This window comes from Erpetoichthys calabaricus, chromosome 15 (genome assembly GCF_900747795.2).
Source record: "Erpetoichthys calabaricus chromosome 15, fErpCal1.3, whole genome shotgun sequence".
Lineage (NCBI taxonomy): Eukaryota > Metazoa > Chordata > Cladistia > Polypteriformes > Polypteridae > Erpetoichthys > Erpetoichthys calabaricus.
The window spans coordinates 90,576,813-90,603,566 of record NC_041408.2 but is presented as its reverse complement, the minus strand read 5'-3'; the positions used below and the strand labels follow the sequence as shown (position 1 = coordinate 90,603,566).

The 26,754-nt window shown below is 37.9% G+C and overlaps 1 protein-coding gene across 1 annotated transcript in view; it reads right to left on the bottom strand.

The window, feature by feature from the left end:
- The window catches only part of zmp:0000000760 (collagen alpha-1(IX) chain), a 55,074-nt gene that overhangs the window by 5,723 nt on the left and 22,597 nt on the right, over positions 1-26,754 (bottom strand). Inside the window, exons 12-25 of the mRNA XM_051919258.1 lie at positions 24,700-24,753; positions 24,567-24,620; positions 16,179-16,223; positions 16,039-16,092; positions 15,877-15,930; positions 15,739-15,792; positions 14,892-14,963; positions 14,765-14,800; positions 12,470-12,514; positions 12,265-12,297; positions 10,242-10,388; positions 9,431-9,607; positions 2,182-2,272; positions 226-303 (exon numbers count right to left, since the gene is read on the bottom strand). Of these exons, the coding sequence (XP_051775218.1) occupies positions 226-303; positions 2,182-2,272; positions 9,431-9,607; positions 10,242-10,388; positions 12,265-12,297; positions 12,470-12,514; positions 14,765-14,800; positions 14,892-14,963; positions 15,739-15,792; positions 15,877-15,930; positions 16,039-16,092; positions 16,179-16,223; positions 24,567-24,620; positions 24,700-24,753 (994 nt within the window). The remainder of the gene's footprint in view (positions 1-225; positions 304-2,181; positions 2,273-9,430; positions 9,608-10,241; positions 10,389-12,264; positions 12,298-12,469; positions 12,515-14,764; positions 14,801-14,891; positions 14,964-15,738; positions 15,793-15,876; positions 15,931-16,038; positions 16,093-16,178; positions 16,224-24,566; positions 24,621-24,699; positions 24,754-26,754) is intronic.

The following is a 26,754-nucleotide window of genomic DNA, read 5'->3' as shown; positions in this document are numbered from 1 at the left end:
GTGGCCTTTGTGTTTCAGTTCATGTAGTTTTCTGTGTATAGTCGCCTCTGACACATTCACATCTGCCTCCTGATGACTGTCTATGATCTGTCGACAGGTGTTAGGGGCTTTTTCTTGACTATGGTCTGTCATCAGCAGTGTAGGCCTTCCTCATCTCTATCTGCTACACTACTACTGCACCTAAATCTGAAACAGCTAAATGTAAATTCGAACTGAATACTTTACCTTTTGGTCCTTGATTACCAACATGGCCAGATATTCCATAGCCTTTAGCTCCCTTATCTCCTGGTGCTCCAACATCACCTGAAATAAAAAATATATATATATTTTATTTATAGCACCCCAACAATCAAAATATAATAATAAATAAAAAGGTAACCTGCATATTTGTAAAAGGTTTCCCATCTTTAAGTACTTGAACAAACCCACTGATTTACTATGAACAAATACTACAGGCAAATCAGGTATGATAAGGTATGTGGCTGGCAATGGGGTTGCAATGAACATGAGTACCACTATGGTAGCAAAACACTGGGGTAAATGTCTGCATTTAAACCTACAAACAAAATAAATAAACAGACTGTCAAAATTAGAGTTCAATTGAGCGCCTTTATATGTCATTGTGGGAAGGCTGAGGTCACTTGTTTAGAGGTATCATTACAAGAGAGCGAGTGCAGCACCCTGGCAGGGGGGTACAAGAGGAAATTCCTCTGGTTCATGTACACCAAGAAGGTACTAGAAAAGAATGATCTTCTGCTTGCAGTGAGGATGTGACTATGCATGTCTGGCATATATATTGTCACGCATGGGCATCAGAGGATTCCTCTAAGGGCCAGGGAAATGTATGCAATAACCCACCGAGACTAGAGGGGGGGGGGGCTACCGCTGAATTTGTCCTGTTGTTCTTCTTCCCTCACAGCTCCAAAAAGCTGCCCGGTAAGGGCACTTAACCCCGCCCCTTCCGGAAGTTGCGCTATAAAAAAGCGCTGATGAAGAAAAAGGCATCTTTTGCCAGGAGACTGGAACAAGCCATACAGTGGAGCAGGTGACTGTCGAAAACTCTTTAGAAGGAGAAAATCCCTGATCAGGGATAGCACATTGCCACTGTTTTTCAATAATTCTTTGTTTTTGTCTGTTTCGTCTCACGACGATTAAAAGGGACAACCTGGTTGGCGTCCCAACATTTCAATTGTTTGAAGTCTGTCCTTCCACCACCCAAAAACTATTGTCATATCTTTTTGTTGCTTCCTGATAGAATTCCAGCATGTTGGTAAAACATAACCTCTCTCTTATGAACCCATGGTGACTGTTCAGTAAAACTCCTGTTCTTGCCATGTGCTGCTCATTGTTCTCCTTGATTATCCCTTCTATTAATTTACCTGTGATGCAAGTTAAGCTTATGGGCCTGCTCAGTTGCTTAGATCTCCCTGATTACCCCTTACATATGACTGGATAATATTTGCTATTTTCAAGTCCATCAGAGTTCCCCCATTACGCAGTGACTTCCTAAAGGTATGCATCAAGGATTTGTATATGTACTCACTAACCTCCTTAAGAATTCAAGGATAAATATTATCTGGTCCTAGTGATTTGTTGGACTTCAGCCTTTTTAATCTTAGCAGTACTGCTCCCTCTACAATTTCCAAATCACTTGTAAATAACAGATAGGTAGTTATATGAGTCTTGCCAAAGCTTGTTTAGCAGCCTATTTTGGAAGGTTTGGGGGGAAGCAGGTTCTTTTACTATTGTGTTTTTGATAAATAACACACTACTGCAATTTTTATAGCGCCCTTGTAATACTGCAGATGTGGAAAGATGCCATATCTTATAGATACTAACAAGACATATAAAAACACAGCTCACTCCAGCCCCTTACATCGATCATCTTTTGGGGTTTTGGTCAGATTAAAAAGAAGGGCATTGAGAAGCTTAACTGCTTTATGGACAGTCCTTTTCACATGGCAAGAAGGCACCAGATGTGCAAGTGTCAGAACACACCTAAGAAAGAAAGGTGGAAATCAAGAGAGTCCAACATGGCCTAGAAAGGTCCACAAGGACAACTTATGATGTCACCACTTCATGTTACAATGGACATTATCTGATGTATCCTCTGAATAGGTTAAAGTATACATCAGATCAAAACATGTTTAACCAGTAAGGGAAGTAAAAAGAGTATCATACCTGGTGGTCCTTGTGCTCCAGTATCGCCTGCTTCTCCATAGAAACCTTCTTGTCCCTCTTCACCGTCGACTCCATTTATACCAGGCTCCCCCTTAACAGGAAAAATACATTTTAGTAAGTTCATTAGACTGCTTGCAATTTTGCAAAAATCAGCTTTACTTAACACTTGCAGTTGTCAGTGGAAAAAACATTCAAAAGAACTTGCATCTGTGAAATGGAAAAATCTCGGGGTCACCGCAGTGATATGTAGTAGAGGGAAACCAACAGAGGAAGACCCCCAGTGAACTGATCCTTAATGAAAGCAAGGAAAAAAACACTGGACAAGTCAACTCTCAGAATGTTGTGGTGGAAATAATTAACATGCTTTTAAAATTTAAAGGTGCTGGCCAAGTATCAAACCAAGTGTTATTACAGGAACCCAGAACAACATCTATGTGGAGTCTGCATGTTCTCCTCATGTTGTTATAAGCTGCCCTGTGTGAATTGTGGTTACCAGATCATCAAAAATGATGTTGTTTGATAAGCTGATCAACTCTGAGTTTGTGCCTGAGTGAGTTTGATGATGGACTACCATCCCTCTGGGATGGATCACTCAGCCCCTCTCTCCTGCTGGTGGTCCTGGCAGGAGCACAGTAATTTTAGCTATGTGCCACGTCTTTTTGTGAACTGCAGTGAAGTAGTGATCAGGGGGACAAAGCTAATTGACTGTGTTTCACTGCTTAGTGGTGCGCCAACACCTGTTGCTTTACAGTGGGTCTCCAGTCCCCCAGACTCCTTGACTGTTGATCACATGTCATTTCCTCATGGCACTTGAAGATTCACGGGATACCCCAACCCCTGGATCGTCAATCAACTGTTTAAGCTTCACTGGGGACACATTTACAAGATTATTGAGATTTATAAAGGTAAATTGCTCAATTTATATTTAAATTGTATGTACTGAGTTCAAGGCTTATTTTTTTGAGTTCAATTTGTTCACTGGCAGTACTGTATGCATGTGGTTCAAAACTTAGAAATTTGACTTCCTCATCTTGAAATGTTATTTGTAGGGAGTGCAAATATAAATCAGACATTTTTTTAGGGTCCAGGGCATAGAAAAGGTTGGGAACCACTGCCCGAGGGTGACCAAACACTGAGAGCTTTTGATTAACCATAACAGTCGATGAACCAGATCTGTAGATACTGTATATCAGGTTCCATTGAGTAAGATATACAAAACTAGACAACTGCTCGAGGCTATACAAATGAATCAAGGCTATAAGACAGTGAGTTGATGAGTGTAAGGAAAATGATTTCTTTTTTCTCTCTGTGTTATATATGGTTAGATTTTAGGACAGAATATTTGTAATACTTGGTATTATGAACTGTTCACTTTAAAAATGTATTTCTCTTAAAATATTTTTTCTCAGCAAAAGCATACTAAGGGGTTTGGTTTTCTATCACTCTGGAATATTTCTGTGTGGTTACATTTACCATATTTTTAGAGCATAGTGATTATTTATTTTGTGGTGTCGCGGCGCTTTGTTTTGCATATGGGCGCCGCCATGTTATAATTCCCGTTTCCAGGACGCTACTCCCGGTTGCCAAGGTAATGTGGTTTGAACGCCGCTGCGTCATACGTCATAAGCGCGACGCTATAAAAACCGGCGAGAAAATTCATTCGGTTTCTGTGATTCGCATATAAATAGTACCAAATGTAGTACGGGTTTCTCTCTTGATTTTCTGGTTTACGATCTGTTTTCTCTTAAACATTGATTACTGTTTAGCGGTTAGGCTTTTGACTCAGAAGTAACGTGTTTTTGGTTTTCGTTTCATCTTCCGGACCTCCCGAGATGATAAATGGGTTTAGGGAAATAACACGTTTTCAAGGGGATGTTGAAGAGTAAAAAAGTCATAAGAAGTGGTTAAACAAGTGATTTAACCAACTCTTTTCAACACGTAGCAACAGAATTAAGTAAAATAAGAACAGGCGGGAGCATAAGGGGGAGCTCTAGGATCACAGAAACTGCTAAGACAGCGTTAATAAACTGTGGGTTGTCTTATGATTGCGTTTCAAAATTAGCTGAGCTCGTCCAAGTGGGAATTCTATGACGATTGGTATTTCATCCTCTGTTTAGCGCGCTTGTTATTGTTAATATGTGGTCTGAGATGCGGGCTGTAAACAACACTCCTGAAACATCACAGAGAGCTTTTATTTGTATGGTATGAAAATTGAATATGCAAACTGACTCCGTCAAACCGAGATGAGCAGCAGAAAAGGCACGCCTATAGGACGGACGAGCTTGTGAGGTAATTGGTGAAGGAACCGCAGGGGTAGTTTGCAATGTCGGAACTATAAGAACTGGGGCCTCATTTATAAAACTGAATTTCGAGCATGAAAAGGTGTGCACCCGTACGCCAAAAAAAATCAGGTTTTCTAACATCTGGCGTACACAATTTACTCGTTATAAAATCAGTCATCCTGTACATGTGCGTTCGTGAACGCGCCTCATTTCCTCAAACCCGGCCCGGTTTCACCCATATATTCACAACCATATATGGCTCATGTTAATCGAACGTATACATATGATATCACTATGTCGCAGAGCTTCATGGTAGTGCAGCCTCATAAGACGAGATAAAATTGGTCGCTTAAGTGCGGGTGTCAACAAGTGCATAGATGTTGAGTGGCATCATATTACCGCTGCTGTATGTCGAGCCAGTCGAGCCATTCCTGAAATTAAAAAAAAAAAAAAAAAAAAAAAAAAAAGTTTGATTTTTGGCAGCGAAGCAGTACGTTAGTCGCTGGCAGAGTGTGCTTGTATCGGATGGAGGAAAAACATTAACGCACTCAAATTTCGATCTGCGAAGGGTATCCGTAATGGGAGACCAGTCCTGACGATTGAAAGTCTCATCTTGGTATCACAGATGGCATGCAAATTAATAGAATGTAACTGTGTTTAAACGAAGTAGCGTCTTTCTTTGCTGGCTGCCCTTATTGCAATTTTTAGTCAAAAGTGTGTGAGAATGTATTTCTATTACCCTGGCATACTTCTGTGGGGTTACTTTGCATTCATAATGTTTCTAAAGCAGAGTTTATTTTGCCATATCGTAACACTGTTTAGTTTTGCATATGGGTACTGACATGTTATGATTCCCGTTACCTGGATGCTGCTGCTGGTATCCATGGCATGTGGTTTTTGGATGCCACCACATCATCTGCCATCAGCACAATGCCTAAAATATTGGCAAGATGGTTCATTCAGTATCCATGACATGAATAAAAGGAGAATCAATGCAAATTTCCTTTTTGATTTTCTGATATTTGGTTACTGTTTCCCATCATCTTTAATTACTCGTTAGCGGTTAGGCTTTGGTGAAAAACTAAGGTCTTCTAAGTTCTGACTGTTTTATCTTCTGGCCCTCTTCCAGCTTTAGGGTAGAAGAGTTGATGATGAGAGCTCTGCGAGTTACAAGTCAGCTAACGTGTAATGAGCTGTGAGTTTGATAAAAGACAGAACACTAGCCTGTGTATTTTGAACTTCTTGTAGCCAACTAATATTTTCAAGAAAAAAATCTGACATCCTAGATAAGAGGTTATAAAGATACAAGTGAGGGTTTCAGCATCTAACAGTGTGAGGTTAGAACATTAGAACAATTTAGACGAGAACAGGCCATTCAGCCCAACAAAGCTCGCCTGTCCTCTCCACTTATTTCTTCCAAAAAAACATCAAGTCGTGTTTTGAAAGTCCCTAAAGTCTTACTGTTCACCACACTACTTGGTCACTTATTCCAAGTGTCTATCATTCTTTGTGTAAAGTAAAACTTTCTAATGTTTGTGAAATTTCCCCTTACATTTCCAACAGTGTCCCCGTTGTTCTTGATGAACTCATTTTAAAGTCACTGTCTCAATCCACTGGACTCATTCCCTTAATCGTTTTAAACACTTCTGTCATGTCACATCCTAATCTTCTTTTCCTTAAGGTTCTGGGGCATTGGGTGAAATGTGAAAGGATGAAGTCTTGACATCAGCCCAGAATTCAAGTTACCAATCCAAACACCTAGACCTTTCATAAAATGATATAACATGACTGGAACCAATATTTCAGCAAGGTGGATTCATGTTTCTTTAACTAATGGAGGTTATCAAGTACCAGATTTTAAATCTTTCAGGGTGGATGTCGACTTTTGTCGAAATTCAGGGGTAGATGATGGTAATCAGCTGTAAGCTGCAACAAAACTCGACGTTGCATTTTAGTTTGAATCTCTTCTAGAAGAAAAGTTAGCTTTGTTGACTTGCACATACAGGTAATCAATGGCATGAGTAGTGAAGAATTAACAAGTGCTATCATGGCATCGACATCTGGCGAGAGACTAAATTGAATGTGCAAAGCAAAATACTCTATGGACAACATTTTACGCATCATTGCCACTGAATTGGACTCTGACCTGTCGGACTCCAATTTTGATGCAAGTAGTCCAGAGATGGAGATTGAAAAGGAAAGTGAGGTACCAACATTAGCTGATTTTTCCCTACAGCAATATTTGCCTGGGAAGACCGCCACTTATGACGACAAGAGGTGCATACCAGATTGTGTCACACTGCGCCTGCCGCCCATTAGCCATGTAAAGACAGCCATTGAGCCGCCCAGAGACGCAGAATAGGAACTGACTGTAGCCACAGCATACAGCAACAGACGATTTATGTGTGAAACCATTGCTTTGTGAGCTTTTCAGAAAACTGAGTTTTTTGGAAAAAATATTCAGCCGTTAAAGAGTTAAATAAGAGCAGATCAAGAGGAAATCCTTCAGGGAGAGAAGAAGCCACTGGCAGTGGAGAACAAAAGAAATGCAATGGGCAGTCAGTAACGTGTAAAAAAAGCCCTGTAAATCCTTAGAAATATTAGTCATTGACCACATCTAGTTAGAGCATCGTCTTCTCTTACAGTAATATCCTTAATCTGTGATTGAGATGCTGTGGTTAAGGGTTTATTTCTACTCAATATCTGTATATTTATGCAATATTTTTTATTTATAATACTTGCAGTATGATCGCTGTGTTCTGTACCCTTTTGTTTAATCGGGTAGCATGTAGGAGTTGCTCTTTTATGGTGCAAACTACTGAATCTTGGAAAATAAATTTTATAGGGGGGGCAGAGTTATGACATGTTCTTCCTTTTCTGTTTATTATCTATCTTAGGCACTAATAATATGTTGAAAAACAGACACAGATAAGAAATAATTTTATTGATTGCATGCATTATATGAAGTGTTGTGAATTGTTAACTCTTTCACCTTTTGCCTGCTTTGCTAAGGGGAGGAAAACTGCACAACACTGTATGTAATAAACTATTATTTCATCGGATGATTGTACATGCGAATATGTTTTTTTTTGTTTTTTTTTAATTCCAGTGTGTTACCACAGTGTTCAAGTGTAATAAAACTTTATCCAAACTGTTAAAGACTCCTGCCAGTAATTGCCTCCAGCAGTGTATAAATTCAGATGGGTGGCTTATCACCCCTTTCAGGTACAAGGACCGAGAAGACTGGCAGGTTGCCAACTGCACATGATGGTGAAAGTCTGCTCTCAAAGGCACCGAGCAACAGTTAGTTCTCCACAAGATATAGCAGTCAGAAAAGGTATATGAATAAACTGCTATTTTAAAAGTTAATAGAAGGACAAAGATAAGAATTCCGAGGAGTATATAGCAGAGGTTCCCAAACTCGGTCCTGGGGACCCACTGTGGCTGCAGGTTTTTGTTCCAACCAAATTCATAATAAGTGACAACACCTGATAACACTCATCTCATTTAATTAGCTGGCATTTGTTTTCTGTTATTCTATTTTCAGAAAAGCACAGCAGCATGATTTTTACATTTATAAGACATCTGGAAATATTTCTGCTTTTGCTATAGATATAAATGCTTAACTCTTTTGTTGATTTCATTATATTTTGCCCTTTCTCTGTGCAGTTTTCACCCTTTGTTGTATCTTATTAGTGACAATTAAAAACAAGCGGTGCAGACACCCAGGCAAACAACACTGAATAATCAAAGGCTGCATCTACTTTAGCATCAGACCCACTAATTAGTAAATAATGGATTAATGAAACAATTAGAACACCTGGAAAAGTAGAACAAAAAAAACATTATTTCCATATAACTGCATGATACATTTTAATTTTTTTTTTTTTTTTTTTTTGCCTAACTTAGTTTTCTAATTTCTATATTGTTCCCAAAACACAGAACTTGGGAAATAACAGTTCACTTAATTAGCCCAGGAGTCCAATTAAAAACAAGCTGGTTGAAACAAAAACCTGCAGCCACAAGGGATCCACAGGACCGAGTTTGGGAAGCACTGTATATAGGACTCAAAACCAAGCAACAGAGCTATGCTCTGGTAGAAGAGGAATGCTTCAAAACGAGTGAAATCATGCATGATGTCTTCAAGATTAAGCAAATAACTCACACACACCCTCAAATGGTGACTGCCATAAATAACTAGATGTCTTAATACTCTGTTTTGAAGAAACAAATTGCAGAAAAGTGTCCATTAATCAAAATGTGATGGACTTGTATGAATTCATTTATCACTTGGTTGAGGTATGCAATCTGTATTTTGCCATATGATAAAAATGACTTCCAGATCTTCCATTAATTTTATTACGTCATTGTAATCAAGGCTGACCCCATATCTTTTACCCTCTTGGCCTCCATTTCATTGCCTATACTAATAGGCGAGTTGACGTAATTTTATTCAGGGGTCTAAACCAATATAGACACTTTTGTTTGGTAATGTCCAACGCTAGAGGTTTATCTGTTAATTGATGAAAAGTGGCACTGCAGACTAATTATCAATCAGTTAATATTATAACAGCGATAACTTGTTTTGTTTGTGCTTCTTTACTTCTGGGTACCTACAAAAGCAACTTGCTCATCTGATTTCAACTTGCTCAAGCACTGCTGCTCACTCAATTTACTTTACATTGTAGTTTAAGTTGACTTTTACTCTAAAGCTGATTCCCTGGTTATACTCTACCTTATACATACAGTACAGTATTAATGTAAATGCACTGAACATCTGGTAAAATTATCTTATTAAAATTAGCTAATATGCATCTGGTTTTTAACATTGGCATTAATAAAAGGTGCTGTACAACAGCGAAGTAATTAGGTCAGTTTGTGTTTTTTTATGGATTTAGTGTCATTAAGTGCTGGGAAGTTAAAGTGCTCCACTAGAGACTCTCACACTTACTAACATCCATACTTACTGGAGATCCAGCAGATCCTGTCAAGCCTGGAGGACCTGGGGGACCCATTGGTACATCTCCATAAAGAGGACAAGCAGTGGCACATTTCCTCCTCACAACATTTGCAAACACTGACATCTGCTCCATCACTACTCGTTTGCAGACTTCTACTACACGCTCCGCTGGGAATGTTGGTCCCTGTTTGAGATAAAGTAGGAAGCGAGATAAAATTAGAGCAGAGTTAAAAATATAATGGTACGATTTTATTGTTCATGGACATTGGTGTATGCAACCCCATCAGACCATTCAATAATGGCTGCCAATAAAGTTTAGGGTCAACTACAAAATTTTAGTCCTTACATATAAGGCCATTCATAATCTTGCCCCCACATATCTTTCACAGCTCCTACAAGTCATTAAACCCTCTCGTATGCTCAGATCCTCTTCTTCCATTAACTTAAATAATCCACCAGCACGTCTTGTTACGATGGGATATCGCGCATTTAGCAGATCGGCACATTCCTTATGGAACTCATTACCTGCTTATCTTAGGAATATGACTACCCTTCACCAATTTCAGGCTAATCTTAAAACTTATCTGTTCAAAATTGCTTATTCATTGTAACTGTTATTGGTGTTTTATCTGATGTTTTATTTGGATTTTAAATTTTCTAGTTATTGAATGTTTATTTTTTAACCTGATTGTACAGTGACCTTGAGTTTTTTGAAAGGCGCTTCAAATAAAATGTATTATTATTATTATTATAATAAATATATTTAAAATATAAACACTTTTTTTGATTTTAAATTCTAATTGTCCCACAACACTTACCGGAGGTCCAGGAGGTCCCTGGAATCCAACCAAACCTCCATCCCCGCGAACACCTTTTGTTCCAGTAGACCCTATGCGACCAGGCTCCCCTCCTTTGCCCCTTGAACCTCTTACTCCCTGGGGCCCTGGTAATCCTTTGTCTCCAACCTGCAAGACAAACATTTAATCCCATTGTTTCAACAAAGAAATTTTGCACAGAAAAAACATGTATCACAATAAACCTTACATTAGGTAATCTTTCTTTCCTATAAAATAATATACCATTTATTAATATAACATCTTGTATTATTTGGGTAATTTGATTGATTACTAGGCAGTACAGTGGCACAGTGGGTAACACTACTGCCCCACAACTCTAGGAACCTACAATTAATTAACATCCCTGGTTAGTGTTTGCATTGGATTTCCCGGTCTGTATGATTTTTCTCCATGTGTTTAGGTTACCAGCCACATCCCAAACGTGCATGTTAGGTTGTGACTCTAAACTGACCAGTGACTGAGTGAGTGTGTGTGACTACGTACTGTCACTTTTGCTTCATTAAGGGTTGATTCCTGCCTTGTACCAGATCCTGCTGGTTAGTACAAAGAGCTGACAAACCAGGTAACCTGTATTCCTAGTAAGTCTTTCACCTCCTTCTGGGGAATTCACAAACACTTTTAGGCCAATCAAGAAATATTATCAGGTCCTGGCTGTCCATCTCTGTCACTATCCCTCTTGTGTGTACACTAGTGACAGAACAGGCCAATTCAGGTAATGACCCCCCTGTTCAAAGTGATGGACTCCTTCAATTACAGCCTGCATCATTGCTCAGGAGGTCATTGATCGCGTAAACCACTCCACCACGTTAAGGCACTGACTTAACAAGAAATATTATAATTGTATAAGTCCCTTGGCTTTTATGGGTAGGTATTCTATCTCTACGCTAACCGCAACTTCTTACGAAGTAGATAACACAGGTCTCCTCCAAGGCTCTCCTGTATTTCTGAGCTCCTGTGCCTATCATGAGGAGTAAGGCTAGAAACGCTGCACACTGTGCCCCCTGGAATTCACAATCTCATTCTTCCAACCATTGCTTAAAGATTGAGACCATAAGTGAGGATGGTGAAGCAGTGTTTGAAATAATTGGTAGCAAAAGACAACAATGCCAACAGATTAAACAATTCTGACCCTTTAAATAGAATTGAGAGGGTTAAAAAATGCCTCCTAATTAAAGCAAGCATACTGATAGTAATAATTTATTATGTTTGACTGTCACTATTACACTAAAATTACACTAAACTCTAAAATTTCACACTGAAACTTGATTTTCCAATTCAATCTAATGTTATGCTTTTTTCACAGATTCTCACTTCCTTTCTTTGTGTGCTTACTGTGTAAATGCTTTCTTTACAAAATGGACCACTCATCTCTCCACATCTTGACTGTGCCTTGACATCTTGTCCAGAAAATCGTAAAGAGGAGAAGACAAGATACAGCCTTGGCAGAGTTCAGCATTCACATCGATGGAATGAACTTAACCTCAAGTGGATGGGTGGATGGATGGATGGAAGGAACTACTTTTTACATAATAATAAAAATAATGTGTCTGTTTGGAGAAGAAAATATGCATACTGTAGAGTTACTCATTAGTTGGGATATAATGTATTATCAAATACTATTGTCCATCCTTCACTTTTCTGAACTTTGTCTAGCAGAGCATTAGAGACAGCCAGTGCCCATCTATCAACAATGGATGGGACAGCAGTCCTCATCAATTGCACATTTATGTAAACACTCAAATTTACTGGTACTGAGTCAGTTTACTGTAACCATTCAGTGAAAAACAATGCTTTAGGAATGCAGCAGGAATGTCATGAAGGTTGGAGAACATATGAAAGCTCAAGACATCCGGAAACTCCAGCAGAGAATGAAAGTTAAAATGTTAACCTATGGATTATATTATATTATATTGATAATGCTAAGGAGTTTGTGTTTAAAGTAAACATTGCATACTGATATTAACAATAGAAAGCATTTACTCACCTGCCCTTTTGGTCCTTTTATTCCTTTTTGCCCCTTTGCAAAGACAATGGAAAATATATTTTAATTAAAGGCTTTAAGGCTTTAGGAATTACTAATATTCTGCTTGGTTGTGCAAAGCACTGCGTGAAGTACTTGTATTGAGCAGTGATATGTAAAATTAAGGATGAAGGTGCAACAATTAAGTTTAGGAAAGGTTTCAGCCTACCTTTTCACCTTTAACACCCTGAATTCCTTGTGTTCCTTTATCGCCCTGGAATAAAAATATATCAAGTTTATATATGCAATATAGTATTAGATTCAGTTTTTATCTTTGGCACTCACAAATATTATTGGATTAATCAATTAATCTCAGGAAGCTATATACTCATCCTTAAAATTTCAGTTCTGATTTATTACTTTTAAGTCCTGTCAATTATTAACTCACTTAATCCATGCCAGGGTAAACACACGCACACCAAACACCCACCAAGGCCAATTTAGAGTCACCAATTCACCTAACCTGCATGTCTTTGGACAGCTGGAGGAAACCCACAAAGACATGGGGAGAACATGCAATCTCCATGCAGGGGGGACCTGGGACATGAATCCTAGTCTCCTTACTGTGCATCAGCACCACTTCTACTGCACCACTGTGCCACCCATTCCTTTGAAGTGTAGAAGTCAAAGTTTATCTTTACAGTAATTGAAAGCAAAGCTTTCATGTGGAGAATTTGAGAAAATGTAAACACGTAAGTGAAACAAAATTGCCTTATAATGTGTCCCACTCTACCATCTGTAGGCACCAATCCAGATCCTGAATACACAACTTTAGCAGTTGTCAAAAATACATAATTAGGACATTTATTTAATAAGAAACAATGTGCAGGAATTTATTCTTAGTTTTTGATGCAAACTCTTCTTTTACCACAGACTGGAGGTATAAATGTATAACATCAGATATTACATGCGGGTTCAGAGGTCACAATAATCTTCTAGTTTTGCCAGGTTGCCCCTCAGAGCACTACAGTTCAAACTAACTGTCCACCCTCAATTCAGGGAAGCAGATTATTTTATAATTCTGTCACTTTGCTCTCACTCTATGGTCCCTTCCTTTTTATGAATGGAAAACTGAGAGACGGATTAAATGAATTCATCAATCAATTTGTTGTAAGTTATTAATTATAATTAAATGAAGGTTGCTGTACTTTGCAGATCAGAAAAGAATCATTTAATTTTGGTTTATTATTATTATTGAAAAAAACTGTTATTACAGAACTCCCAAGGAGAAATCGTATATGTATTTGAAATGAAAAGAAACCTATGTGGTTTTCTAGCTGGATCTCAAAAGTAAACTGTCCAAAATGTAAGATTTCAATTCGGCTATTCCATATTTTTGAAGAAATTTTGTTTTCTTAAGCGGTAAATCCCTGCATTTAGAGGCCAAAGCCTAACCAGGCAGCGGCCATCAGGAGACATATATCTGGTTTAGAGGTTCCTCTCTACATTTTTTTATATAAAATAATGATTTAAATTATATGAAAGTCACATGATGACAGTACTAGATTTGTAGTGATTTAATTTGCTTTCACAAATATCTCTGTCACTCAAAGCTAAACATATATTTTGCAATTCTTCTTGAAAGTAAAAATTAATAATATGGCAACTAGAAGAAATATAAAGTCCAACATAAAACCACTGAGATACTAAACAACGGAAAAGTTGCCCCTCACATTTCACCCCAACAATTCGCCTCCTACATTTTGCCCCTTACATTTCGCACTTACTACGTTTTGCCTTCTACAATTTGCCCCCTGTAGATAATGAATAGGTTACAGAAATGTAAATAATGCACCCAATTTTTTTTTAAATCTTGTCATTTATTTTGGTTTAATAAATGCACATGTTAAAATTGGCAAAAAATGCAGATGGGTTGTTCATCTACCGTTCTCTTTGAAAACACATAAATGTGGTTGTCACCATCTACCAGTTTTCTTTTGCCTCTTATTGACGGAACTCTTTTTGCCATTGTAAATTTTTATAACATTATACAGCGCAGTGCATGGCGGCATATATACTAATATTGCACTGTCTGTGACGCACTGCTTGTTCTTCAGCACCACCAATAGTCAGGCGGCGAAAACAGCAAACGCACACTGTATAACGGGCTTAGTGTGTTCGCACACATTAAATTGAGTAATGATGCTGACGAAAAAAACGAGTGAAATCCAGTAACTTTAGTTCTATGTAACGCTATTTCGATATTTGAAATAAAATCAAAATGAAAAACAAAAACAATAAAATACAGGTAATTTTTTATAAAAAAGTTTAAATGATCCAAGTAGATGATAGGAAAAATATCTAGTGAGGAGCGAAATGTGGGGGGCAGCTTTTTCAGATACACTAAACATACGGTGCAGCACATGGCAAAGCTTGGTGGCACCAAAACATAAAAACACAAATATTTTCTATTCTTTTAGGTACATTTAAGAATAGGCTACTTCACTCAACACAAAATATCTACCTTAGAACCTTGTTTCCCAGGTAATCCCAGATGGCCCTAAAAAATAAAATCAAGTTATACAATTACAGTTGATTTTAGTATAACATAATTTTATGGATTATTATTATTATTAGACATAATAACTTACAGTTGCTCCAGGTGGACCAATAAATCCTGGTCTTCCTGGTTTTCCTGCTGAGCCTTTGTAACCTTTTGGACCCTGCAAAAACCCCAGCATCTCCAGATTAAACAAATTTCCAACATAAGCATCAGAATCCACATTTGCAAATATTGTAACAGTTTACCAGATGTTACACTCACCCATTCCGTTTTGTAAATACAATTTAAATGTCTGTTGTTGTGTAATAATGTACAGATAAGAAAACCTTTAAAATATCTTTCTGTTGTCTGTGGTTCTTTGAAAGCTAACTATACTGTGCCCTCTAATTTACTATCAACTGCTACTAATACTATGAAACCTGTAGGAATTTTTCCATTTCTTATCAGTTTGAAGAAATTTAAAACCTATTGTCCCAGAGTCACATTTTATTTCTCCAATGGCACTATAGAACATTTTGTATCTGATGACTGGGTTTTGATTTATGATTTTTAGACCTGACAGTACAAAGTCACAAGTAGACTCCCCATTGTCTGATCCTTCAGAACATCACTTACTCACATATGCATTAGCAGAATCAAAATTTAACTCTGAAATGAGTGTGTTTCACTGTGTATCAACAGTACTTGTGGAAAGTATTTAGTATGAAAGACATGGCAGTATACCTAAAACAAACACATCTGCATACTTGTTATCTCTTCAAGTGGAATAAGCACTATATAAATACAATGTATTGTTATTATTAAAGGGTTACATAAAAATATACCAGAGGCTAATAGTATAGTACATAATAAATTTATTCCTACTTTTAACAAAGACATCCGAAAGATTTTTATATTATGGTTTACATAAAATAGTGTATAAGATGATTACTTACCGGTATACCTCTTAAGCCTTCATGTCCATCAGGTCCTTGCGCACCTTTTTCACCCTTTTATCATAAAACAAGCATTTTTACTGTGTCATATTCATAACTAACAACACCATTTCTTCTACAATGAATAAATAAACTTACCCTTTCACCAGATGAACCAGTTCTTCCTTCACCACCCTGAGGCCCTTGATATGCCTAAAATGTTCACCAATATATCATTTAAGACATACTGTATAACATTTAAAATATAAATAAAACACTAAAAGTGATAGAACTCCTGCTATGTTACTGTTGTATCCTGACCTCAATACCCGAATCTCCATCTCGTCCAGGTATTCCAGGATCACCAACAATTCCCTATAAAACAAAAAGCATAAATGACGATGATTCACTGGTGATATGTGTGCATGTACTGTCAAAGTCATTTCTGAGCAGTTAGTTACCTTTATTCCAAAAACCCCCTTCTGTCCAACAGGTCCAAGTGCACCCTGTAAAGAAGTATGAAAAATATTATTTGACATATATTTAGCAGCAACAAACTAAATCTCTAAGAAAATATTTAAGTATTGGAAGGCCATTCAGTAAACTGGCGTATGGTACACATGATGTATAACTTTTGTTTGAGATAAACTCAAAAGTAAACACCTTCTTCTCAATCCATTAATGAAAATTTGAAACTTGGTCAACAGGATCTTCATTTTTACTTTGTTTTATTTTAATATGAACTGGCATAGTTTTTATGTGTTACTTTTATAAATGCACAGCACTTAACATAAAACATCTCATGATGCTGAATTGAAATAACATCCAAACACCAAAGCTGGGCACCCTGGAGCAGTGCTAATCACTACAACAATGTTCTGTCTCTCTTGCAATAGATACACAGGCATTTCCACATACTGTATTTTATACAGCAGATGCTTAAACTTATAAGTATATATTTTTTAAGATAGCCAAACATGATTCAATTCACAAATCTTTCTATATGGTTTCAAAAATCTGCAAACCCTAATGTAATGAAAAAATACATACTTGTAAATGGCAGGGATCTGATAGTCTAGTTAAATAATGGAGAAAAAGTACTGAACAAATAAGAACTCCCAACCTGAAAATCTAAACAGAACATTCACCAGCCCATAACTGATACAAGGCAGGAACCAGCCCTGCATAGGCTGCCAGTCCACTCACAAACACACATCGATTCTCATAAAGGGTCAATTTGCAAATAGCACTCATCATAACCAGCCTGTCTTTGGGGATCTCCTTATCTAATCCACAAAGAGATGCTGGTTACTAATGTCATTAATATTCATACTGAGGAATATATACCCAGGAAAGCACTAAATACAACATCATTGAAGATGTCAAAAGTCATTAAAATATGAAAAAGTTTACTTCGCAAACCCGAAGATTATAGGTCAGGTGTCACAGGTAAATTAATGGCTGCATTTCTTAAAGACCAGACAGAGAAGAATGTTGCAGGTATTCCACCAAACTTTCAACATGCATTTATGGAGGAAAGATCATTTTTCAGTAGTGCAGTATATTCTCTAAAGATCAGAATGATGCATTCTTGATTTCCAGAAACATATAACTAAATTAACCGTATGAAAAGATAATGATTAAAATGCAAGGTTCAGGGTTTCAGGATACAATAAACCAATGGGTGCAAGATCAATTTTAACAGAGGTATATCAGTAGCAATTAATGCTTATATTACGTTATTTAGTTCTCTCATTACATAGATAATACATATAGAACAGAAATAAATTATACAATATTAAAGGCATACATTATGATCTAAAGTAATCGTTCAACTCACAGTTCAATAACTGTGCAGCACCAAGTCAGATACGTGAACTGATAAAGAACATTGGAGGATACAGGCAGGACTGAGCCACAATGGCATTGACAAGCTGCTATCTGTGCTATCTTCTGCAACTGTTGTAGACCAGCACTAGCATCACCTTTTCCATTTATTAAGTATGAAACATAATTATTTCTCTGATTTTTATATGACTAACTTTCAGTGAGTATGGATTTTTATGGGCCTTAGGGTCATAATATATATTATGTTGGAGGGACCAGCAACCCAGCTGTTCCTTTACCTGGCTTGGCAGCTAGCATAATAGACAGTCAGGATTGGGGGGGGGGGGGGGGGGGGGGTTGAGTGTGTGACAGGGGCAAGGTGGTGGACATGGAGGGGGACTGCGGAAGCTGGTGCAATGGGACTGGCATCCCAGCATAATGGATGGGTGACCTGGGTGAAGAAGCATCCCACTCAGAACAAGTAGCAGTCCTTTTCCTGGTCAGGAAGCCAGATGAATTGTGGGGCAGTGGGAGATTGCCTCCCATACACAGTACATTCCCTCATACACTAGGTGGCAGCATCCTTTGTGACAAGCTCGTATATGGATGTCTGCTGGGCAGCGTGGGAGTTGTGGTTACATAGGGTTGCCCTGTTGGATTCCACTGGGGGCCACCTATCTGTCAGGAGATAAATGCTCTGTTGCAGGGGGGTCCACTTGACTGGTAAATGCTTCCTGGAGACAATGGTTTGGGCAGTGGAAGTACTCCTAGTTCAAGTTTAAAAGAGATCCCTCCACTTTGCCTGTGAAGTCTTGGTTGAGAGAGGAGTTGGACAACACCCAACTGCGAAGAGTGGCGGAGGGAAAAAAAGAAAAGGAGTGTACTGTATTGTATTGCATTGTATTGTGCACTTCTAAGGAAAAAATGCATGTCAGTAATTAACAGTAACTGTTGCTTAGTGTGTATTTTTGCATACTAATGATTTATCAATTATTTTGTGTTTGGGGATATACCCAGCTATATTATTTAGTTACAATGCCTGTTGCCATTCACTAGGGGGAGTGTGACGTGTGAAAAGACATAGGTGTGACATATGACATCATTACACCACTACTGTTTAAGATGGTGGCTCACACTGCCAGAACATTCTTAAAAAATGCTGGTTCTTTAATGGCACTATATGATTTTTTTTTACTGGGTTGTGTGCTTTCTCATATAGCCATCGCTTTACAAAGCACCACTTCATTCTGGGAAGGGTTCTCTGCATATAAAGTTGATTCTTTATAATTTGAAAAACTTCCTAATGTGTGGCAAAAAAGTGACATATTTAATGTATGGTAGGCTACCAAGTAGGATACAAATAGAGTAAGAAAACCTTGACTTGGCTTGTGTTACTGTACGTATGCAGTGAGAATTCTTTTAAAATTATGATCCATTGGTATTTCACAAATCTGTTATCAGCTATTCATGGTTATTTACTTTATGGAGCCTGTTACAGATCTAGATAAATAAAAGGTTCAAAAATGGTTCCCATATGGCATCGCTCTGAAGAACCACTCTGGCACCTTTATCTTTACAACTGTTTGTATTTTCACTAATAAGAACCATTAAATTCTAGCAAGTTATGAAAGGATGTAATTTTGTCTTTTAGGATGACTGATTTTTCCTCCCATTTTGTTTTAAGATACATAGCTCTTGTGATTACTTTGGTATTTGACTGTAGCTTGTATCCTGATGCTTCGTTCAGCTTGCCCTTAAAGAAAACTCAACATTTTTCAACTCACAATTTATTTATTTAGCCGTATTTTAAAAGTCATAGCCATTTATTGATTTACTGTTATTTTAAAGTGATCTTGAAATGATAAAGGCAGTGTGATTTGTGCTTTGACAGCCACCATGTAGATGGTTGTTGCTGACCAGGGCATTGTGATGTTTTGAGGCTGATATAATCAGCAGGGTTTCATGATTTTTTTTAATGAATTCCTTTAAGGTTTTTAACAATCTGTGTCTAATTTTAAGTTCCTTTTTTATATTGAAGTTCCTTGACAAAGTTTTTGAGTTTTATCATGGCACCCATAAAAAAACAAGGACGTTTGCATCTAACTTGGTGGTCACATTCCCTTAGCATTGCCTGGATTGCTCTTCACTTGTGATGTCCTACTAGCTATGGTATAAAGGTTGGCCCAGTCAGTTCAGGGATATCCAGAATTGTGGAAAAGCAAACTCTTTCCTTTGTGCACGTTACATTTTGCCATTTGCTGTTCTCCCTGGTTAAGACATTTTTGCTCTGTTCCTGGCGTTTGATTTTTGGTTTGAGACTCTAACTTTGATCAAAGATCAGCTTGACCTTTGATTTTGACCTCGGCTTGTTTATTGACTATGCGCATCTCCCAGTCACTTTTATCTCTTATACACCATACACAGGCTCTTTAAATCAATAAGGTGGCTATGTTCATGAAACCCATATTCCTCATCCTAAACATTTTGCAAGTGATCCAAGTTATTGTAAAGGTTTTTTTTTTTATCATTGCAGGTTAACTTTTGACCTGAAGCTTAACACCTAGACATGCTTTAAAGCAGGGGTCGGCAACCTACGAATTGAAATATAGTAAAAAAAAAAATTTTCAATTACAGCGCACATGCTCGCACCCTCACATACGTCTTGTGTATGCGACTCACATGTAAATGGAAATCATGTGTTCAGTGCAAGCCGTGGTACATTAAAACAAACCTCTTATTATATTTTAATTACAGCGCATGCGTTCGCGCTCCATGTCCCCACCAACGTTTTGCACGTGTGACTCACATACAAAGGGAAACCATGTGTTCAGTGCAGGCTGTGGTACTGTATGTTAATACAAGCCTATTTTTATTATTACGTAATATACTGCTCTAAAATGACTCATAAAAGGCAAAAACTTGATGTTCGCTATTTTCAAGACTCTTGGACGAATGAATATGAATTTGTATAAACAAAAGGACTGTGCTGCGTGTGTGTTATACTGTGAAAGTGTCGTGTCATACGTCAAGTGTACAAAGACATTATCAAGCTACACATCAATCCACGTTTAAAAACTCTGATGAGAAAAGTGAAGCTATAAAAGAAGTTGTCTAACACCTGAACATTCAGAAGCCTGCGTGAAGCTAAAAGTGACCAATTACACACCTGATAATGAGCAAAGAGTTACAGGGACAAGGTTCGCATTAATTGATTAATAGCTCTGATTAATAATAAAGAATGATTAATCATATTAGAATTCTTTAACTTTTTCTTATTCAAACTATGTATTTTGTATTGAAAAAAATTGTAATTTATAATTTGTAATACAACTTTTAATGTGTTGAAAATTAAAATTTGACAAAACATTCTTTTCACATATGATCCTATGTATTTTAAATATTGAATGACCAATAATATAAGATCTGGTTATAATGGGCTTCAAAAGTATATAATGTACTTTTATATAGTATATTATATACTTTTGAAGCCCATAATAACCCAACCAACTTTGTTACTATATATAACAAAATTGGTAGAATTATGTCGGCACGCGGAATAACATTGTAACACAGGTTCGGCATGACACTGCTGAAAGGTTGCCGGCCCCTGCTTTAAAGCAAAGATGGCATTCATTATTTGTTAGTTGGGAGACCTTTAGAGCAGGCATCTGCTTTTTATGATGCAGGATATACTTTTTCAAATCTACGTGATTTTAAAGAGTTTAGGGCTATTTCTCATTTCCATGGAAGGAAGGGAATGGTTGTTGAATATAGTTGGTCAGCCATGATTCATCATACCATCAGGTACACAAGAAGAAGCACAGAAATGTCTCATAGGAGTGTTACACATAAGCAGTGGGCATTCCCTGATAAATTACCCATAGCAGAAGACAAATCCAAGCTAACTGGAAAAAAAAAAAAAAAAAAAAAAACTGAATGACTAGACAAAAGCCAGCAGAGAAAAGTTGTTTGTCCATCCAGCAGTGAAATTCTGAAGATAAGTATCTCTCATTCAACCAGTAGAATACCCCAGTAGAAGGTTCTCATTTTTGAAAATTACCAAGGAGCACAAACAGATAATGATGATGAACTTGGCACTATATTTAAGTTAGATCTCTTCTTTTCCTGTCAAAGGCACATTTGGATGCTGCAGTCCTCCTGTATGTACAGCTTAGAGTTTTCTGCTCTACTGGTCAAGAATGTATAGTTAATTAGGGGTTCCTGGGAAAAATATGTTCTTTTGGAGTGTGGCTTAAATATGTGATATCAGTTAGACAAAATTAAAATTTGATTGACTGAATTTGTTTAGACAATTCAGCTTCAGTCTCTCCAGGCCCCACAGTAGTCATTGCACAGCCAAAATGAACTGTACAAATTTTAACGCTGGTTCAACCAGGTCACCAACTCAGGCCCAGAACTGGTACTCAGCATTCAACAATATGTTTCTCAAGGCTGAGAACAAGAGCATGCTCATAATTGTCAATTCCTTACTGTAGAATGTTAAAATTAAAACTACGTCAACCCAGCAGTTAAACTTAAATTCCTCCCAGAGGCCAAGACATCTAACATTGAGGCTAAATTGGATTTCCAGATTAATGAAGTATCCACTTTATTGCTTTGCAAAAATCTTCGCTATTAAAGAGAAACTACATATCTTTGCGCAAAAAAGTTTAAAAAATGTCAGAACTTCATTGTGTTGGGCCCGTTACCAAGATTATACAAAGGAGATATGGTCCATAGCAAATTGTGTTCCCTTCACTGCTTTTTAACCTGGTGTGCAAATAAAAACAATACATTTTTAAGAGAGACTGTCCTAACTAGTGGGTATATTTTATTTTAACCTAAATTAATGACCTAGTTGACTAACCAGTGCACCATCTAGACCACAGCCTTGTGATCTTAAATCTCAGGATGTCTTTTGTCTTATCTCTTATTGTTGTAGTTGCTACCCAGAACACCTGCTGTGGGGCATCTCATAAACTGAGTCATGAAACAATGTATAAATCAATTGATAATCAAATAATAAAGAGTATAGTTAGACTTAGAATTAAAATCAGATCCTCCATCAGGGTTACCAGGTCAGGACAGGTCAGGTTGGAGAGCATGTACTGGTACAGCGCGTTGCCAAACTCAACACATGACGAAGCTTGGGATCCTGGTTGGCAGCCCCTAAGGCAGACACAAGTTCCAGTCCCACCCTCCAGAAATATCCCTCTATCTGCCACAGCCATGTGTTACGTGGGCATTCCCTTGGCGTGGTCTTGCCACTCAGGTCCTCAACAATGAGGATCCTGCAAACCGGATCACCCTGTGAGAATCGTGCCACATAGCCATAGTGCCGTAACTGATGCTCCCTCACAATGCAGGTCATGTGCCTTATTTGTGACTCCATGAGCAACACAAAGCCAACCCAGTGATACCCAAGGATTCTCCAAAGAGACACAGTACCAAAGGAGTCCAGTTTTCATCTCAAAGACTTGGACTTCTGTCCTTTTGCAGAGATATCAGGAGTACCACACACTAGTGACACCCCATGCTCTCCCAACCTGTCTACTGACTTCATAGTAAGAGTCACAGAGACATGAATGTCACTGCAGGGGTAAGTAAACCTCTCAATGAGGTCAACACTCTCTCCGCAGACATACACACTGCTGATGGCCGTGCCCAAGAAGTCATTAAAGGCCTGGGTCTTGTTTCTATCAGGACACTCGCAAGCTCAGACACTCAGACTCCTCTCCCCGATCAGGATGTCCCACAGGGCAGCCCAATCAAATGAGTCAAACTCTTTACGAAAATCGACAAACGCTGTTACCTGTATAATTAATTTAATTGAAATTATAATATCAAGTATATTACTACCTGAAAACTTTCTTTGCAGTTGTTTGCTGAACATTACCTCTCTTGGAAGTAAAGTTGTTTTGAGTAACAATATTATATAAACACAAATCTGATCTGTGTACTCTTACTGAATCCTGGGCAAATCAGGCACTTTTCATTTAGCTGAGGCAGCATCAAATGGTTTAAAATTTATTTATAAATCAAGAGATATTTGGTCAAGCATGCAAACTTTGGATAATTCTGTGTGATGAATATTGCTTCTAAAAATATGTTTGAATTTACATCCTTTGAGGCACTCCAATTAGGTAATATAACAGTTTCCAGTCCTTGTTCATGACTGAATTTTTCAGATTTTATATAACTTAGCTATTAATAACGATTATGCAGTGTTGAAAATGATATTTTTAGTAAACATTTTACTCATCTGCTAAACTTACAAGGGTTTTGCCAGAGTGTTAATGGTCCGACTCATTGTCATATTCACACATTTGATTTAATTATTACTTCCAGAGTTGAGATACAAAATTTTAGTATTACTCCACTAAATTATCTGTGATCACAACTTAATTATATCTGACTTGTTCTTGTTCTTACCATTACAATCAAAAGGACAGTGTGACATTTAGATTGTAACTCTGCATCAAAATAAGTAGATATTTTGATAAATATGAACTTAACCTAAATTGCTTTCCATAATTATCTAACATATAATTATGATGTCTCTGAAAGAGACCTTAGATACAGTGGCTACCATTTAAACAAAATTGATTACAGTACATAGAACTCTCTCTGGTTTAAAGAGAGTATTCACATTCCTAAATTAGAATCTCAAAGACTAAAGATGAAGGACAAAAAAGCTATAGATCTTTGTTGAGATCTATGAACAATCAATGTAAAAACATAAAAATAATCTTTTGTGGCCCACTCTGACTGCTACATCAAATTAATATGAGAATAGAAAAAAATCCTTCTGTATTATGTAGAAGAGTTGCTAGTCTGTTTTATACCTGTATATAGTTTATATATAGTCTAAGCTAGCACTGAGGCTGAAACCAATTTAAGATAATTTATTAAGACCATGTAATATTCCATTGAACGCTCAGTTGACAGTTTCTTGTTCCAACTGTAACAGTGGTTCTCCTGACATAAGCTTTGTTGGATAGTTTCATAATGGCAACACTTACTGGTTTTCCTTTTTGTCCTGGAGTTCCACGGTCACCAGAATCTCCCACAATGCCCTTAAAGAAATAATGAAAGCAATAAATATGCTAGATACTTTTAAGCAATTGTATTGGAGAAAAATGGAGAAATTTGTACCTGCCGGCCTTTTGGTCCTGATGTCCCTTCAGCTCCAGAAAAGCCTTCTTCACCCTTAAAAAGATTGAATGCAGAATAAAATGAGAACAAAAATCATAGCAAATATAATTAGAATTGAAAAAAATAAAACAAAAAAAAGACTTTCTAATACATACAGTGATCCCCCGCTACATCGTGGATTTATTAATACTATTATTATTACTAGGGGGCAGAGCCCCCTGCTCGCTTCGCTCGCCCACCCCCGGGTTTAGTTTACTGGGTAAACAATTTAAAGAGGTTATTTTCATGGGAATTGTTACATATGCATTATTTTCATTTTTACTTTAAAAATTTTGTAAAAACAATATTTGTTCTTTATTTCCTGCCCGGGCGTGGCTAAATCTCTTTCAAATGGCACTTATAACGCTGCTCGTGTTGTGAAGGGGGGGGGGGTCTGAACGCACGCTAAAGAGATGCGATCAGTTCAGCTGGTGTCTTGCTGCTGCTGCTGGTCAGCTGTGTGTTGTGCTTGTCGCGCTTTGCGTCAATCACTTAAAAGCCTGTACAGCAGATGTCCTTTTGCCACTTCTTGTCTCTGCCGCTCGCTTTGTGAAGGGGGGAGCTGAACGCACGCTAAGCAGAAGTGGACAGATCAGCTACAGGCTGCTTCTACCAAGATGTCTGTTCTGCTTGTCGCTCTGCACATTCTGAAGGAGGAGGAGGAGGAGAAGGCTGGGGGTGAGGGCTGAATGCACGCTAAGGAGAAGTGCTTGGATCATTTGCTGGGTTTCTGCAGCTGCTACTGGCAAGCTGCGTGTTCTGCTTCTCGCCAAAAGCATTCCAACAACTGCTAGGTTAGATGTCAATGAACTTGTTTTATATTGTTTGTAAGTAGGGCGTGTCATCCAAGTGTCTGTCTGAGATGATCCGGTCTCGATCGCTTCGCTCAAACTCCCCCCCTTCACGTTGTGCTGGCTTTGTGCTGCTTCTGCCAAGATGCTTGTTCTGCTTGTCGCTCTGCGTGTCAATCATTTAAAAGCCTGTACAGCAGCTGTCCTTCTGTCTCACTGCCTTGTCTTGCGTGATGTTAAATGTTTTATAATAGAGAAATGTTAATCCTATCCTTAGCCCGACATCTACATATCATATGTGTTTACAAAGTGTGTTTTAATAAGTTTACATGTGTTTAATGCGTGTGGGGTGGGGGGGGGTATTTTAAGGCTTAAGCTATAAAAAAAAAATGTGGTCTTTCTATATCACGGATTTTCACCTATCGTGGGTGGGTCTCGAACTTAACTTCTGCGATATATATATAAAATCCAACATCTGTCTGTCTGTATGTCTCTCTGCTTTTCACAATTTAGGATTTAGATTGGATTTTTTCTATAATTTGTTTCAACATTCTGGTTGATTTTGTGACTTCTCTCATCGCGCTAAGTATCATAGTTCGCTTGCTGGAGCGATTTATTCACACGAATCCTAGAGACAGGCTTCGGGCCAAGGGGAGGGGGGACCTCAGGAGTAGGGAGAGGGGCGGGGCCCTCCTCACTTACGCACCAGCCTCCAAGTCACTCTACCTCTCACCACGTGTTGGAGTGTACCTTGCTTCCGCTTAGCTAGCGATACCTGTTTGCTCAACAGACATTATCATCTACAGATTGTTAAGGAGTAACATTTGATGTTTTTGAGAGAGAGATCACAGCTATGTGTTTTAGAGGGTACCTGCTGATTGCCAGAGGTATCACAGCCACGTGCTCTTCTCCCCACATGGAGGTCACTCACCCATCACAGCTGAACACGATCAGATACAGTGCCAGCGTTTGACGTTGGAGTGTACCTACCTTCAGCTTGGCCAGAATTACATTTTTTTTTTAAGTTTATTTATTTTTGAAGTTTATCCTGTTTCACTACTACATGGGTGGAACTGTGGGGGTCAGCTAGTATTACTTAAAAAAAAAAAAAACTTGATAAAATACAAGTAAATTAAAGTCAATTGAAGAGCCCATCGGAAATGCAAACATATTATAGTAAAGCCAACAAGTTTAAATAATTACTATATCTGTAAAAGTTAAGAGC